The sequence below is a fragment of the Schistocerca piceifrons genome, chromosome 2 (assembly GCF_021461385.2).
Source record: "Schistocerca piceifrons isolate TAMUIC-IGC-003096 chromosome 2, iqSchPice1.1, whole genome shotgun sequence".
NCBI lineage: Eukaryota > Metazoa > Arthropoda > Insecta > Orthoptera > Acrididae > Schistocerca > Schistocerca piceifrons.
Genome location: NC_060139.1, coordinates 472,841,220 through 472,859,028, shown reverse-complemented (window position 1 = coordinate 472,859,028; position 17,809 = coordinate 472,841,220). Strand labels below are relative to the sequence as shown.

Genomic DNA, 17,809 nt, shown 5'->3' with positions numbered 1-17,809 from the left:
TTTGCACAGAGCACAACATAATCATAACTAACACTTGGTTTAAGAATCATGAAAGAAGGTTGTATACATGGAAGAACCCTGGCGATACTAAAAGGTATCAGATAGATTATATAATGGTAAGACAGAGATTTAGGAACCAGGTTTTAAATTGTAAGACATTTCCAGGGGCAGATGTGGACTCTGACCACAATCTGTTGGTTATGACCTGTAGATTAAAACTGAAGAAACTGCAAAAAGGTGGGAATTTAAGGAAATGGGACCTGGATAAACTAAAAGAACCAGAGGTTGTACAGAGATTCAGGGAGAGCATAAGGGAGCAACTGACAGGAATGGGGGAAATAAATACAGTAGAAGAAGAATGGGTAGCTTTGAGGGATGAAGTAGTGAAGGCAGCAGAGGATCAAGTAGGTAAAAAGACGAGGGCTAGTAGAAATCCTTGGGTAACAGAAGAAATACTGAATTTAATTGATGAAAGGAGAAAATATAAAAATGCAGTAAGTGAAACAGGCAAAAAGGAATACAAACGTCTCAAAAATGAGATCGACAGGAAGTGCAAAATGGCTAAGCAGGGATGGCTAGAGGACAAATGTAAGGATGTAGAGGCCTATCTCACTAGGGGTAAGATAGATACCGCCTACAGGAAAATTAAAGAGACCTTTGGAGATAAGAGAACGACTTGTATGAATATCAAGAGCTCAGATGGAAACCCAGTTCTAAGCAAAGAAGGGAAAGCAGGAAGGTGGAAGGAGTATATAGAGGGTCTATACAAGGGCGATGTACTTGAGGAAAATATTATGGAAATGGAAGAGGATGTAGATGAAGATGAAATGGGAGATATGATACTGCGTGAAGAGTTTGACAGAGCACTGAAAGACCTGAGTCGAAACAAGGCTCCAGGAGTAGACAATATTCCATTGGAACTACTGACGGCCGTGGGAGAGCCAGTCCTGACAAAACTCTACCATCTGGTGAGCAAGATGTATGAAACAGGCGAAATACCCTCAGACTTCAAGAAGAATGTAATAATTCCAATCCCAAAGAAAGCAGGTGTTGACAGATGTGAAAATTACCGAACTATCAGCTTAATAAGTCACAGCTGCAAAATACTAACACGAATTCTTTACAGACGAATGGAAAAACTAGTAGAAGCCAACCTCGGGGAAGATCAGTTTGGATTCCGTAGAAACACTGGAACACGTGAGGCAATACTGACCTTACGACTTATCTTAGAAGAAAGATTAAGGAAAGGCAAACCTACGTTTCTAGCATTTGTAGACTTAGAGAAAGCTTTTGACAATGTTGACTGGAATACTCTCTTTCAAATTCTAAAGGTGGCAGGGGTAAAATACAGGGAGCGAAAGGCTATTTACAATTTGTACAGAAACCAGATGGCAGTTATAAGAGTCGAGGGACATGAAAGGGAAGCAGTGGTTGGGAAGGGAGTAAGACAGGGTTGTAGCCTCTCCCCGATGTTGTTCAATCTGTATATTGAGCAAGCAGTAAAGGAAACAAAAGAAAAATTCGGAGTAGGTATTAAAATTCATGGAGAAGAAATAAAAACTTTGAGGTTCGCCGATGACATTGTAATTCTGTCAGAGACAGCAAAGGACTTGGAAGAGCAGTTGAATGGAATGGACAGTGTCTTGAAAGGAGGATATAAGATGAACATCAACAAAAGCAAAACAAGGATAATGGAATGTAGTCTAATTAAGTCGGGAGATGCTGAGGGAATTAGATTAGGAAATGAGGCACTTAAAGTAGTAAAGGAGTTTTGCTATTTGGGGAGCAAAATAACTGATGATGGTCGAAGTAGAGAGGATATAAAATGTAGGCTGGCAATGGCAAGGAAAGCGTTTCTGAAGAAGAGAAATTTGTTAACGTCCAGTATAGATTTAAGTGTCAGGAAGTCATTTCTGAAAGTATTCGTATGGAGTGTAGCCATGTATGGAAGTGAAACATGGACGATTAATAGTTTGGACAAGAAGAGAATAGAAGCTTTCGAAATGTGGTGCTACAGAAGAATGCTGAAGATTAGATGGGTAGATCACATAACTAATGAGGAAGTATTGAATAGGATTGGGGAGAAGAGAAGTTTGTGGCACAACTTGACCAGAAGAAGGGATCGGTTGGTAGGACATGTTCTGAGGCATCAAGGGATCACCAATTTAGTATTGGAGGGCAGCGTGGAGGGTAAAAATCGTAGAGGGAGACCAAGAGATGAATACACTAAGCAGATTCAGAAGGATGTAGGTTGCAGTAGGTACTGGGAGATGAAAAAGTTTGCACAGGATAGAGTAGCATGGAGAGCTGCATCAAACCAGTCTCAGAACTGAAGACCACAACAACAACATGCGACCCCTGTATATTTCAATAACTGTTGTTTCAAATATGTTTAACGTGACTCATTGGTGATGCTCGTCGGTCCACACCTTCCTATTTGTCTACATGCATGAAAATCTATGCTCAAAAATTTGATTAATATTGCTCCAACGCTGCAATTACTTTTGTGCATTCTAATACATGCGCAAACTTACAGTATGCGCAGATAACCTTCTGGAGTTATTACCCATGGTGACTGCACCGTTGCGGCTACAATCTTTGACTAAGATTAAACACATATCAGATGTGTATTCATTTGTTACATTGTTTGAAAACGTTGTAAATGTGGATATTATTTTGTGTTTTATATCTGACGTGTAATTACGTTATTTGTGTTAACTTCATGTATTAGAAGTAAGTAGTTAATATAGATTATGGCGTAGTGTAAATGGTAGCTTTAGCGGCTTTTACATTTTTTGAATTGCATACAAACTGAAATTGAAGACCAACTTTTTTAATCGTCTGTATATTTATAATACAACAGATCGCCCTCGTGCTCGCTTAATTAAATCATCATAAATGCCGGTGTTACAAATTTGAGTGCGATGTTGCTGCATGCTAAGCATTTTCATATCCCATGTATGTTTTACTGGGCGAAAGAGGTCTTACCGAGAGAAATTCTAACAGTTAAAGATACTAATATCTACACAGGAAGCATTTTAAATGTGGCCATTAGAACTTAACATTGCTAACAAACATCTTTTATTTTTCGGTAGACGGCTTCTGAAATTACATATCACAGAAGAGTACTTTCGTCCGAACTGTAGAATGGTATATGGGCGACCATCATTATTTGAGGAAAAAATTTAGCATTTTTTAAATACTCATTGCTTGACAGCACTATAAACATTGGGTCTTCTGCATTTTTTTCTTAAGTAAGCACTATAAATTTTTCAAGTGTGTACCACTCAACTTAGAAATGTATTGTTTATTCATATATTGTACTTTTAAGTAGTCCAGGAATTTGATGTCGTTACAATCATATTTGCATGTCATTGTAAATATCTTTAGCCTGCATATGTCAGACTGTACTCAGTGCCATAGGTGTAAGTACAAGAACCGTGTAAACATTGTTGAGGCAGTGCATACCTGTGACAGCAATTGTAGGTCATTAAAAATAAACTTTCAGTTGATAAGAAATCATAGCCAAAAAATCTGATCAGGTCTAAAATACTAAATCATGGTTCCATCACTGTCCGCATTATTTAGTTTTGCAGTGTCACACTAATAAATCTATGGACGACTAGTTATTTCAGTTTCTCTCAATTGTAAATGAAGATGTACATAAAACTAGGATTTAAAACTTTTGTCTTCAGATGCCACGAAGTGAGGAGGATAACAAGAGGTCAGTACGTGACACAGCTGCAATAATCAAAACGGCCAAAAGTATGTAGATGAATGGCAAAACTTCAGCTTGAATAGTTTCCTTACATTCTAGCAAAATGCACTGTGGGCTATCAAGTAAAGAAGTTAGGAAACCTGCTTTTGAAATGGCCAAAGTAGTTTATCCCACATCCTCTGAAATAAACACTCAAGTTGCTGAGCAGCGATATACAGACTTCATGAAGTGAAACGAATCTGCTCTTAGTGTAAGCAAAATCACAAGCAATAAATCTTGCAAGAGCTACTATTTTTTTTAAATCTATTCTTTGGCAAATAGTGTGAAGTTATGGAGGAAAGGAAATTCCCTTCTGGGAGCTCATGTACAACATTGATGAACCATGCATTTCAATGGTTCACATTCTTGTGAAAGTGGTTGCTTGGAGAGAACCAAGCAAGTGAGGTGTGTGACATTGGTAGGGGGGGGGGGGGGGGGAGGCAGCTAGATATGACCATCATTTGTGGTAGTCACACAGTTGGAAATTATATTCCACCCATGAAAAACTTTAGGAGGGTTCATTCTAAGCCCAACAGGTTGAAAGGCTCTTCTACCCCAGGCTCAGTGGAAGTGGTTGATCCAAATCTGAAAAGTTCCTTTATTATTTAAGTCATTTTATTTGTCACATTCTGCCCAGCTTTGAGAAGAAAGTCTTGGTGATGATAGCATATTGCGGTAGACTTGATCAAAAAAAAAAAAAAAAAAAAAAAGAGAGAGAGAGAGAGAGGAGGAGTAGAAGAAGAAGAAGCCTTGCATGCTGTTATATGAATATCTATTATTGCAGAAAACTTTGGCAAAGCTTACAGAAAGGTATTTACACCTGCTAACGTAGTGTCTCATTTTAGAGCAACAGGCATCTGGCTGACTGGTAGAAACAGCTTCTCTGAAGAGGAGTTCTTAAGTTTGAGAGTTACTGACAGGCCATCTGGTGGCTCAGCTCACCAGAGAGTATGCATAACATGTGGTGTAAATTTCTCAAATTTTAATATTGAATAAATTGTAAAATTATTACAGTAATTCTCTGTTTCAGTTTTACTACAGTTTGAGGAGCATATTGTAAATTTATAGATACATGGAACAACAAGGCACTAGTGAGATATATGAGAGTTCTTTTCCTCTTTGGCGCTACAATAGTTTTAAGCTAACTTCTAGAAGCTGTAATAGAAAATTTTCTTTCAATTGTGTGACTAGAAATCATCTTTGTTTGGAAAGTAACTTTGTTACATTTTATAAAATTCCTGGGAAGTGCAGTTTCAGATGAGTATAAATTATTTAATGTAGTAACTGCAATGATAGTTATAAAAATGTTATGCTCTTTATTTTTATAACAGATCACAGAAAAGTGGTCATAGATACACTGGTGTCCCCCACATTGATCCCAGTAGATGTAATTATTTGGTTTCCCATTCTAATCATGCACATATTTAATCCAGTATTCATCGACCCAATGGTATAATGTGTGTGAGGAATGTCTATTTCTCAAATAACTTGGATTAGTAAAGAATTAAAATTTTAGTTCTGATCTCCTTGCAATAACAAGGCAGTGGCAGCCTTCTCTCCTCCAGTGCTTCTAATATTCCATTTTACTATATCATTTTTGGTTGCCTTTGCTCTTTCTTGCCTTCTGCACTTACCTTCGCAAGGAATCTTTTGAAATTCATTGGTTGTATCCAAACCATTTCAGCTGTAGCTAGTTGATAGAAATTGATAACATTCTCTAGTAACTTTGCATTTTAATTGTTCCAAATAACTGTGTTTTGGCTCCTGTAACCCCCTTCCCCCATTTTCTTCTGTTGTCTTTAGCTATCTTGACTTTACTACAGGGTTCTGAGTTTGAGTAGAGCATGATAGAACTCTCCCCCTCCACTCTCCTGTAGACTAGGTTAGAAACAGATAATTTGGTTGTGTTGGCAAGGTGCTTAGTAAAAGTTATGCATTATTATTATTATTATTATTATTATTATTATTATTATTATTATTATTATTATTTTCTGATCATGAGAGATAAGTAGGCCTTCTTGCATTACCTATACAAACCTGTTCTAGTGGATTTCCTTCAGCTGTAGTGTTGTTCCTTTCTTCCCTTTCATTTATACTGTAAATATGGTTTTGATTATTCCAACAATTTACGCTACAAATGCAAAGTACTAAAACAGCAAAGATAGAGCAAATAGAAATCCGTTGTCCACATAAAGTTTGTGAAAGGAAAAACTGCTTTTCCTTGTTAGTGATAATTGCTCCACTGGACATCTGAGGCACTTCGGCCATTAATCTGACCAAAGGGCACTTAATAAGCATGTTCATGGTATTCTTCCCTTCTCCGTATATTAACAGATATATGCATACAGCTGTCATGTTGGGCACATTACCAGTGGTTTATTAAGGATAATAAAAGTTTATTTTGTTAATATGCCCATGACAGACTAAGTGTGAACCGTATTTTCGCCACAGAATTCACTAGAACAAGTAGTAATGTATACAAATACGTTGGTTAAATAAACTGTTATTACGGGTCTAACAAAAATGTACCATAGGCCTTAGGTACACCCAACTGATTTAACTCATATTTAGCAGATTACTTTTAACTTAAAATGAAAGACTCTAAGGTAGAAAGCCACTCGTAATATTCATGACACATAATCAACTCTAAATTGATGGGATTGATAGATAATTGAAAACCAAGCAGATTTATTCATCATTTGGTGTTAGCAAATGCATACTTTCCAAGATACAAGGAAAGAAGCTTTTACGATAGATGTATACATAACGTAAACTCTGTTCAATGATAATGGCACTGGCATAGTGAGCAAGGCATCTGACTGGAGAGGAGAGAACCAATGTTAGGTTCCCAAATGCGTTCTGTACGTCCTTTTTCCATACCCCAGTGTTGAAGTATCTAAAAATAAGCGGATTAATAGGGTAAGAAATTCACTAAGCAATAATAAGTTAGACAAATACATCTCTAAAATTATTTGGATTAGTAAAGAATTAAAATTTTTGTCGACATTGGATTAAATTCGTTCAAAGTAAGACTGCTACAAATTTGTCAAGAGGGACCACAGAACACACTGTATCAATTGGGAAGAGTTGTTCTCCATCTGGTGTGAACTATGAGTGTACTCATAGTAAATGTTTATTGTATATCAGCAGAATAAAATATGTTTTGTGAAACAATCCTGTGATCTTCATTCCACCTGTTTGCCCACTGTGTGATGCTTATTTTTAATCGCCAAGTTAAAAATTTTATTTCAAGACTTAAGAATTGCATTGTGCTTTCAAAACCCAGTGGGAATTGCACAATCACAGGATTCAATAACAATTCATAGCATAATAGATTATAAGCGTTCAGCTTTCCACTGAATTCTTCTAAGAGATGCTACAGTTGTGTAAAGATCGGATTCATTAGATGTTCTTGGTGCTGCAAGTATATTTGCTTCGACTGTTTATATGGCATATTCTAGGTGTCCATGTAGTTGTTTGAAGGAAAGTGTGAGGACATGTAGCAGATTGAGTGAAAGAGCTATTGCGAGGATTAAGATGTTAATTCTTTACAAAACCAAGTCATTTGAGAAATTGATTTGCCTATCTCGTTATTATTCCTTATTCTTTTACTTCCCTTAGTATTAACCCCGATACAGAAAAAAAAAATGAAAAATAAAATGCAGAATGCATTTGGGAATCGAACAGAGGTTCTATACTCTCCAACCGTATGCTATGCTCGCTATGCCAATGACACTTGTTGAACAAGGTTTGCCTGCAGGTGCATAAGTGGCTGTTGTAAAAGTTTGTTTCTGCAATTTCTCGGAAAAAATACATTTGTGGCCCCCATGTATGACAATGAAAAATGATCAGTTTTCAATTCGCTGTTGACCTCGGCAATTTTTAGTTGATTGCGCATCACAAATTTTAGGGGTGGTTTTCTCAAAAATGGGGGATATGGAGTCAAAATATTATATTCTTCCCTTTTAGGTTGTACACAAGCAACATGCCAAATACAAGCTGATGTTACCAAGGTGCTGAATACAACTTAATTTTCCTGTAAAGCATAATAATTACATTTAATTACAAAGTTTAAATTACTGTAAAAATTCCACACAACTTTTGTACATGAAACAGAAGTAACATTTCTTAAGATAAATTGCATTTATAATGTTTTAGTGGCTGTAATGACTTGGCCAGTGTTACTTTCTGTTAGGACAAATATGGAGTGATAGTCTTTGATCACTATAAGTTTCTGTAGGCTGATATAACAAAAAAGAATGAAAGTACACAATTTAACCTAGTTTTCAGCCAGGAAAACGAAAACAAAAATGCTCACAGTTACTCTTTTTCTTCATGTACAGGGTGAGTAAATCAGGCCTTACGTAATATAGCCATAACTAGAAAATGTATCGAGGTGCAGTTTTCACTTGATTATATCTGACAATTTGGCAGATGTTATGACCTGTGCAAGTAATTTTTAATACTTACAGCTGTCAGATTGTGACACCAAACTACTAGTTCTCTCTCTCTCTCTCTCTCTCTCTCTCTCTCTCTCTCTCTCTCTCTGTCTACCTTCCTGTGGCTTAGAGCCTTTGAAGAGGACTTCAACAGAATATATGAAAGTCACTCAAGTAGCAACAGGATGGCAGCACTGTAAACCATTGTTGCATCATCATGAGACAAGATCTTAAAAACTTCTGCTTTACCCTACCAAAAGTAAACAGAAACATAACTCAGGTGCAGTTTGTGCGATTAACTGGAAGTTTGAAGCCAATCAGTTTGTGCTCTGCTGTTTCCACAATCAGATAACTAGCTTATGAAGTTATCCACACGTCCATAATGGATATGATAGTCGATAAAGTAGAAATGGTTTTTGCTGCTGGTGAATGTATCCAACTGTTAGGAGAGCAGTGATGCGGTAACGTGCTGAAACGTACCCTAATCATGCTAGACCCTCATGTTCTATCTCTGTAAACATTAAGAAAATTCAAGAAGCTAGAAATGTGAAAAATAAGATGTACCAATGAAAAAGAGCAGCAACTTATGTGAGAAACTTAACTAAAATTTTAACATCATTGTAACACCCAAGGGGTGGGAATTATATTGAGTAGCAGTTGAGGACAGGTCAAGGTAGATGCTGTTGGACCACCACCCCAGGACATGGTTAAGTAGTGGCTTGGTAAGTGGATGTTTGATTAGTAAAACAGCATTAAAGAACCAAACATTTATTGTTCAACAATACACAAATGATGTGATGCCATTCCAGGTTGCCTATGGCAGCAGGACAGTAGCAGTGTACAGCCCACCAGAAATGCATCAGAGCAAATCTGTGGTGTGTGTGTGTGTGTGTGTGTGTGTGTGTGTGTGTGTGTGTTGCGTTGACGACAGGGGTGGCACAAGGCTGTTGAGGTGGTGAGACAAATCCTGACATCAGCTATGCTGCCAGCAGCAGCCAGTTGCCCTTTGCGAAGATACCGGAGATGAGCTGAGTCATGCTGCAGCCTCTGAACAGGAGAGCAGCTAGCAGCAGTGGAGTCTGCCCACGGGAACCTGGGGAGACAGCACGCCCCTCTGATGGCAGAAGAAGCCACACATCTGGGCCCGTAACATAGGCCACCAAGAGTTCCACTGATTAAAGGCACCTAAGTATTTTCCATTGGACTCGGCTTGGAGGAACTCCTTGTTCCATAGAATCTTGTAAGCAGCTGATGCGCAGATTGTAGACCAGTAGAGGTCCCTGCTCCAAGCTGGTTGGCTGCAGACTAAGTTATTTCCACTGAACAATGAACAATATTTATATGGGAGTGACCCACCCTTGTTATGCTACTGTGCTGTTTTGTTTTTTTTTTTTTTTTTTTTTTTTTTTTTTTTTTTTTTTTTTTTTTTTTTTTTTTTTTCCCCCCCCAATTCAACTCATAACATCACTGCAGCCTGTACATAGAGAAATCAGGTGTTTCAAGTTGTGCGTAATTTGGCATCTTGGGCTGCCAGCCTCACTATGGTGTAAAGAAACGGCTCAGTGGTGCGTCCATTATAATGCAATATCAGCATACTCTCCTTGATGAACTGCCGCCTGGCTATTATTGCTTGATCAACTTTTCTCTGCTTCTTGCATTGCCAGGGAAAGTGTCTGATTTTTTACTTGGCTGCACAAAATACACTGTTTCGTGGTGCAACTGCATTTAATACACAATCTGCATGTCACTAAGAGACAGCGCGAATTTGCAAACGGGATTAACAAAAGGAGTTATCTGTGTGTACTGCATTCCAATGCACATCGTTCTTTCTGTATTTGGCACTGTCAACAATTGCATGGCAGTGACTTTCAAAATTCTGTACAGTTTGTCTGCAGACTCAGCAAAGTTACATGGCATTGAGCAGATGAAGCTCCACAGTTTGCACTAATTGTCAAGTGAAAACTGCACTAACTGAATGAAATAAACAATTATCCTGGCCTATTAGTTTGTGGTGCAGGATTTTTGAGAATTTAAGTGTTGCTCCCTATTTTGGTGTGGAACTCTAAATAGCCAGTAATATCTGCCACTCTTAACAGATACACTGCTGCATTTAATGAAAGACTTCCCATTGGACACCCAGAAACCCATATGGTACCAATGTGCCAGCCAATTCCACACAAATAACGAGATCTACTTGGCATGACGTTTGGAGTGCACTGACTCAAACATTTGAGAAGCACAAACTAGTCCACATGTTTACAAGCAAATGGTGAGTTCCAAAGACGTGTCATGCTATATTAACATGGGCCTGTGCTGCAATAAGTCCAGAAGAAATTCAGTGTGCTTTATTGACTGTTGGGAACCACGTTATAGCATTTGAAATCGTACCTTCAGGTGTAACAACTAGCTCAGTCTTTAACAGAGTAGCTGTATTCTTTTTTTCAGGTGTGAGGTAACATTTAAAGGCATCCAACACTAGCATAGCTCTCTCATTGAGCAGTACATCACTGTGTGATTGCAAACACTGTTTGTGTTTTCTCTTCATATTGTACCTCAGATTCAATTTTCCAAGTAGTCTTTCAACACAAAATAGTTTAATAGGTCAATGCAAGGGTAGTCATTGAATTTACCACTTTAGGATGTTCACCAGAGGATTCATTATTTCTTTAGTAATTTGAAAACCTAGTATTTTATTGTTGAATACCTTCTCATCCCATGCAGTAAGTCTCCCCTGACCTGCAATGCTGGGTGACATTCCCCAAAATGTACCCCATTTCCTAGACCTCTCCAGTCCTCTTCCTTCCCCCCTCTTCCTTCCCCTTCAACCATTCTGCCTGAAGAAGGCTCCAAAAGCTTGCCCAGTTACAACCTTCTTTTATGTGTGTTCTGCCGCTGCTTGATGAGTAGATATATATGAAAAATCACAAAAAATATTTGTTAACTTACATGAATATATCACTGAGCGAGATGGCGCAGTGGTTAGCACACTGGACTCACATTTGGGAGGACGACGGTTCAATCCCCCGTCCGGCCATCCTGATATAGGTTTTCTGTGATTTCCCTAAATCGGCTCAGGCAAATGCCAGGATGGTTCCTTTGAAATGGCACAGCCGACTTCCTTCCCTAATCCGATACGACCGATGACTTAGCTGTTTGGTTCCCTCTCCCAAATCAGCCAGATATGAATGTATTTTTGCAGGGCAAATATAACTGCTTCACAGGTTTCCATATCAATTCTGATATTTGCGTTTGCTGATATTACACTATTAAACTTCAAGAATTCTTTGAACTGCCTGTTGCCAGGAATCTCAGTTTTACTCCTAATCTCTCATCGACTACGATTTGCTCCTTTGAAAATGGCATGGCCGATTTGCTTCCCCATTGTTTTGTGATTCGAGCTTGTGCTCAGTCCCTAATAATATGCTGTCAACAGGACATTAAACTATAATCTTCCTTTGACTATAGTTGCCTCTCTCACTAATGTATGTTGCTTCTCTCATCATATAAACATTAATCATTTGTTGTATGATGTGGGACTCACCCACATCCACGATTCTGATTTCTCTCAATAAGTTAACATGCATCAAATCACTAGCCATTCTCCGAACCATTTCCTCTTTTTGTTGTTTCTTGTTAATACAATTGTGACAGATGCTTTCTGTTAGGCGTTCATGATCTTACCCATATGTAAAATTGCATTGCCAACCGAAGTCTGACAATATTGACAGAATTATTTATGGTGCAAGAGTTATGTCAATATATTGAATGTTTGACATAGTAGTATTGTCAATGAAATATTGCCCCTATACAGACACCGTTAATGCTACTTGATACAGGTCTCAGAGTGATGAACAGTACTCAAGAATCAGACAGACAACTGTTTGTAAGCCACTTCTTTCGTGAATGATTTTCTTTTCTTTCGTAAATGACTTTCTTTTCTTCGTGATTGACTTTCTTTTCCTTCAAGTTTTTCCAGTGAATCTCAGCCTTGCATATTCCTTTCCTATTATTTGTTTTATTTAGACACTTCACTTCAGGTTGCTACAGAAGGTTAGTCCCAGTTATTTTATGGTTGTAGTGATTTTTCACCATTGTCGTAATTGAACAGCAGTGGATTCCTTCGCTTTGGCACGCATGTTATGTTAAGTATATTTTCATTCAGTATCAACTGTGATTCTGTGTATCAACCATTGATCTATGGGTCATTCTACACTTCACTAGTTTTCTTATTATGCACCCTCCCTATAGACAACAGCTTCATGTGCAAAAAGCCTCACAGAGCATCCAACGTTATCAGCTGGATCATTTACATATACTGTAAACAGTAAGGGCCTTGTAACACTCCCTTGAGCCACCCCACAAATTACCCAGCTACATCTGTTGATTTCATCCCACAAAAAATAACAGAGTTCTGATCATTAGGAAGTCCTAAATTCATTCATAAATCTGGTCTGACACTCGGTAAGCTGGTATTTTCTTCACTTAATGACAGTACGGAAGTGATCTTAATGCAGTATCAGTCTGGGCCAATTCGTCTACCGCACTCTGGCTTTCATGGGCAAATGTTGCTCAGCATGTCCCAAAAGATGGGTGAATGGTCAGTATTGTTGGCCTAGTGTAGTGGGTAAAAGTCCTGCAACTACATTTGGATTACATTCCCCTGGAAGCTGAAGAGTTTCTCTTTACATCTTTTGTCAGTGTTTGTTCTTGTGAAGGATGTCATAGAATAGAGGAGCCATTTCTGTGCATAAACCTGTGAACTGACTCATACTCCCACAGAATCCTGACTGTGGTATGGTTAATGTCTTCAAAATTTTCAATGTCTTTAAATGAATTAGTTGTTGAGAGGTATGTATCCCATCTTCCCTTTTTTTCTTATGTGAAGGAAGGAACCCAAGCTTCAAATTAAAGAAACTTACCAGCTTTTGGCTCTCAGAATGATTTCATTGATGAAGCTGCATTTTGTAGTTTGTTCTCCAATGAGATCAAACACTGCACATCAGATTTGTCCAAGCCATGCTTTTTGTGAGTTTCTCATACAGATGTAGTATTCTTGTAATGAATATTCAAGTTTGAGTTCCAGAGTTAGTAGGTGATTTGTTTTTTAACATGATTACTCATTGATGAAAACGAAATTTTACTCTTCACGCAGAGAAAAACTGTACCTGCACAGTTGTATAAAATAACAGAACTGTGAGCATGATGATAATCAGTACCGTAATGAAACATCAACATTCAAAAATGGTTCAATAACTACACCATATATAATGAAAATTTTCCAAGCACTGGTGGTATTCTTGCTCCACTTCAGACTAAGAAATTAACACTTATAGTTTTTATGGTGCAAAAATTTTCTGGTATTTGTGGGGTTATGCAGATAAGTTGCACTCTAATTTTTCTTTTGTTATTTCGGTGAAAGAGTGCAGCATAATTCTTGGGTCAATATGCTAGTTGTTATATCTCAATGATCTCAATGACCCATCTCGTTGTGGTCCATCTTTGTAGGATGCTCTGATGTGGAGTGAGAGCTTCACTTTTTTGTCAAAGAGAGTAGTGTCCCACAAAGAAGAGTTCCTTTGGTGTGCTGCAGTCATACTCCCAGACCTTATCATTTCTCATGCTTTGTATATAGAACAGATTCCTTGCTCAGAACCTAGCATAGTTGCAAGATTTGATTATTGCTTTCTGAATTTGTTTTACACCACCTATGTTGGTTACGTCTTATTTGGTCCTCACATTTGGCTTTGACCTCCATCTTCCCAAAATTTTAGAGAAGTGTGTACCATTCCAGCATGATAGACGGTCCACAGCAGGGTGGCAATTCTTTGAAAACTAGGAGTTCTCAGAGAATTAGATTTTACCTGGAAAATTGACAGAATTTCAGGGATTTCATAAAATCTTGGGGTGTTCTGTGTTTTGAATCAAGCATTGGAATTTTATTGAGCTGTATAAACCACAAATTTTAAAATACATAATATTTCAAAGTATCAATACAACGAAAGGGACAGTTGCTTCTCACCGTATAGCATAGATCCTGTGCAGAAAGGCACAATAAAAAGACCATCGGATAGTTAGCTTTCATCCAACAAGGCCTTTGTCAGAAATAGACCAAACATGCACACACACACACACACACACACACACACACACACACACACACACAACCATGAACACAACTCACACACACATGACCACTCCCCCTGTGGGTTCGGGGGTTAGTAAAGGCCCGAGGTAGTCCTTCCTCTTGTAAGAGGTGGCTAAAAGGAGTCTCCCACTTTTTGCCCAATAAGCTCAGGTCCTATTTTATAATCTGACCTCCCACTTTCCAAATTGTATAGAAGTGCAGCCCATTTGGAGAATGACACCTTACGTGTTGCACCAGTTATCCACAGTGCAATTAGATTAGATCTACTGCACCTTTTATTGTCATGGCTTTGGATCTCCACCTGCCATTCAACTATTTGGGCAAGGACACATACCTGGATACATTATCTCATCTTCCATTGTCTACTGTCCTCTTTCCCCACCATGAAACTATTGGATCTCTCCGCACCCAATATTCAGCACGGTAGCCAGTCTGTTGTGGTGGGGCTGTCATGTACCCATTTGGTGATAGCCCCCTGACAACACAAAGATCGCATAGCTGATGCCTGAGCTGCAAACTCCCGATGTATGCCAAGGAGTAGATGCCCGTCATCTAGGGGCATCAGGACTCCTGGCAATGACCATCATGCCAGATGGCCATTGCTGTGTCTGGGTGGCACCTGTGGGGAGAGCCCCTGATCAGAATGGGTGGTATCAGGGCAGATGACATGCAATGGAGCAGACCAAGTCATCTTTTGCTGGGGACCGAATGGCCCCAGCAGTCTCTTAAGAAGGGAAAGGTTGATTACAATGCTGACAGGTATGACCCTAAATCATTTCCCTCCCTAACAACACCATGGGAGAAACATAGGGCTACAGAATGAAGAGAGCCATATTCACCTCATTATTTAGTGTGCAGGAGAACTGATGGGAAGTCCTTTCTGGAACGAAGCCTCTGTTTTTTGTTGAGCACCTGGAGGATATGTTTGGGGAAGTGAGGGTGCTGTCCAAAATGTGCAATGGGTCGGTTTTGATTCAGGCGGCATCCCCAACCCAGTCCCAGCCATTACTCGCCTGTGACAAGGTGGGTGATTTTCCTGTTTAGGTGACTCTCCATAAAAGTCTCAACATGGTCCAGGAAATTATTTTGCATGGTGACCTCCTGTTGCAGTCCGATGATGAGCTACGTGTCAATTTGGAACAACAGGGCATTCACTTTGTCCGATGCATCTATAGGGGGCCTAAAGAGAATAGGGTTGCCACCGGTGTCTTCATCTTGGCCTTTGAGGATGATTTGTTACCTGAAAAGGTCAGGGTGATTGTATAGCAATGTGACATCAAATCTTACGTCCCTCCCCCTATGCGATGCTTTAAGTGCTGAAAATTCAGGCACATGTCTTCCCTGTGCAGTTCCAGCACCACATGTAGAGACTGTGGACGTTCACTGTGCATCTCCATCCACCTGTGTTAGCTCTGGAGAGCACCACTCCCCCTGCTCACCAGACTGCACAGTACTCCAAAAGGAGTAGAAAATTATGGAGTACAAGGCCCAGGGCAGGCTGTCTTACCACGAGTCTAAACTAAAATACGAAAGATCTAACCCTGTTGAAATGCTCTTGTATATGCTGCCGCTACGATGTTGTTGCCCATCATGGCACGGTTACACTCCTCATCTAAGCTTACTCCAGTGGACCCTCAGGGCCGCCCATCTTCATCCACCCTCCTGCTGGCTGGGAGCATGTCTTCTTCTGTTGCTCCCAAAGCTTCTACTTTGGGAGTATCCCCCCTCCCCCCAAACGCCAGGGATATCGGTCCCCTCCTCCCAGCCGAAGAAGCAACAGCCTTCTCCAGTTTCTCTTGCTCAGAATGGGTCCCTTGGGACTCTACCTTCCACTGGTCCCCTCCCCCTGTGGTCAAGTGGAGCCACTAGCTGCTGGTTGATGGGCTTCACGGTCTTCCTCTGCCCCTGAAGCTACTTCCGAGAAGCTCTCCCAGTGTGCACCTAAGGAGCAGCTAGAGGGCAAACAAACAAAGAAGAAGTCCATTAGGAAATAGGAGACTCTGGTGGCCCCCACACCACCACCACCACCACCACCACCTAACAGTTCTGTGTCCGAGGACGAGGTGGAGATTCTGGCATCCCCTGAGGACCCAGATCTCGCAGACGCCTCGGATGCAATGGTACTGGCTGTGAACGCTCAACCAGAGGTGGCAGGGGATCCTGAGGCGTAATCTTCTTCCTTGGTCACTTCATACCATCCCAGGCAAGGGAAGTGTCATTCTCCAATGGAATTGCAGCAGTCTTTTCTCCCACATGGCTGCATTAAAACTCTTAAGTGTTAGATCTGCTTTTTGCTTTGCCCTTCAGGAAACCTGGTTTCCTGCGATGCAGACCCCTGCCCTTCGTGGCTGTCAGGGGTACTACAAAAACGGTACTGACTGTGACAGAGTGTCAGGAGGCGTTTGTATCTATGTCCTTACTCTTTATCTATAATGAACCTGTATCCCTTCAAACACCTTTAGAAGCTGTGGCTGTCAGGGTGAGGGCAACACAGGAAATTACCATCTGTAACATCTACCTCCCTCCAGATAGTGAAGTGCTGCTCCATGTATTGGCTGCACTAGTTTCCCAACTCCCCCCCCCCCCCCCCCCCCCCCACCTTTTCATTCTACTTCTGGGTGATTTTGATGCCCATAACACTTTATGGGGTGGAACCCTGATTACTGGGTGTGGTAAAGATTTCGAGGACCTGCTAACTCAACTCTACATCTACATGGATACTCTGCAAATCACATTTAAGTGTCTGGCAGAGGGTTTATCGAACCGCCTTCACAATTCTCTATTATTCCAATCTCGTATAGAACGCGGAAAGAATGAACACCTATATCTTTCTGTACGAGCTCTGATTTCCCTTATTTTATTGTGTTGATCGTTCCTCCCTATGTAGGTCGGTGTCAACAAAATATTTTTGCTATTCATGTGGCTCCACACACTTCAGTGGCACATGGCACATACTCAGTCGTTGATCTCTCGATCTGCAGTTCCGGCCTTCTCCCATATATCCACTGGAAAGCTCATCACGACTTGTGTTGTAGTGACAACTTTCCGCTCTTCCTGTTCCTCTCCCAGCATCACTCATCTGAACACTTGCCCAGTCGGGCTCTTACGAAGACTGATTGGGCTGCTTTCACTGCCACCACCACCACTGAATCTCCTTTGCATGGCAACATCGACAAAGTGATCCACAGCATCGCTACTACCATTGTTGCCACAGCTGAATCGGCAATCCCTTATTCCTCAGGTTACCTGCGGCGGAAGTCAGTGCCTTGGTGGTCTTGAGAAATTGCTGTGGCCATTTAAGACCGAAGTGGGTCCTCCAGTGTCATAAATGCCACCAGTCTCTGGAGAACCTAATTGCCTTCAAACAGTTCCGTCCAGGTCTGCCTACTCATCAAAAATGGAAGCAGTAGCTTTGGGAATGATACATCTCTACCATTGGAACACGAACCACTCCTTCCCAGGTTTGGA

General features: G+C 40.2%; 1 protein-coding gene across 3 annotated transcripts in view; it reads left to right on the top strand.

Moving 5' to 3' along the window:
* Nucleotides 1-2,624: 2,624 nt before the first annotated feature.
* Nucleotides 2,625-17,809, top strand: part of LOC124777444 (leucine-rich repeat-containing protein 1-like) — a 139,024-nt gene continuing 123,839 nt past the window's right edge. Inside the window, exons 1-2 of one of the 3 annotated variants that reach the window (XM_047252855.1) lie at nucleotides 2,649-2,733; nucleotides 10,293-10,465. In XM_047252855.1, coding sequence (XP_047108811.1) covers nucleotides 10,463-10,465 — 3 coding nt within the window. In that variant the 5' untranslated portion in view covers nucleotides 2,649-2,733; nucleotides 10,293-10,462. Of the gene's footprint in view, nucleotides 2,734-3,867; nucleotides 3,969-10,292; nucleotides 10,466-17,809 lie in introns of those variants that run through there. The other 2 variants (XM_047252856.1, XM_047252857.1) reach the window with 2 other exon arrangements.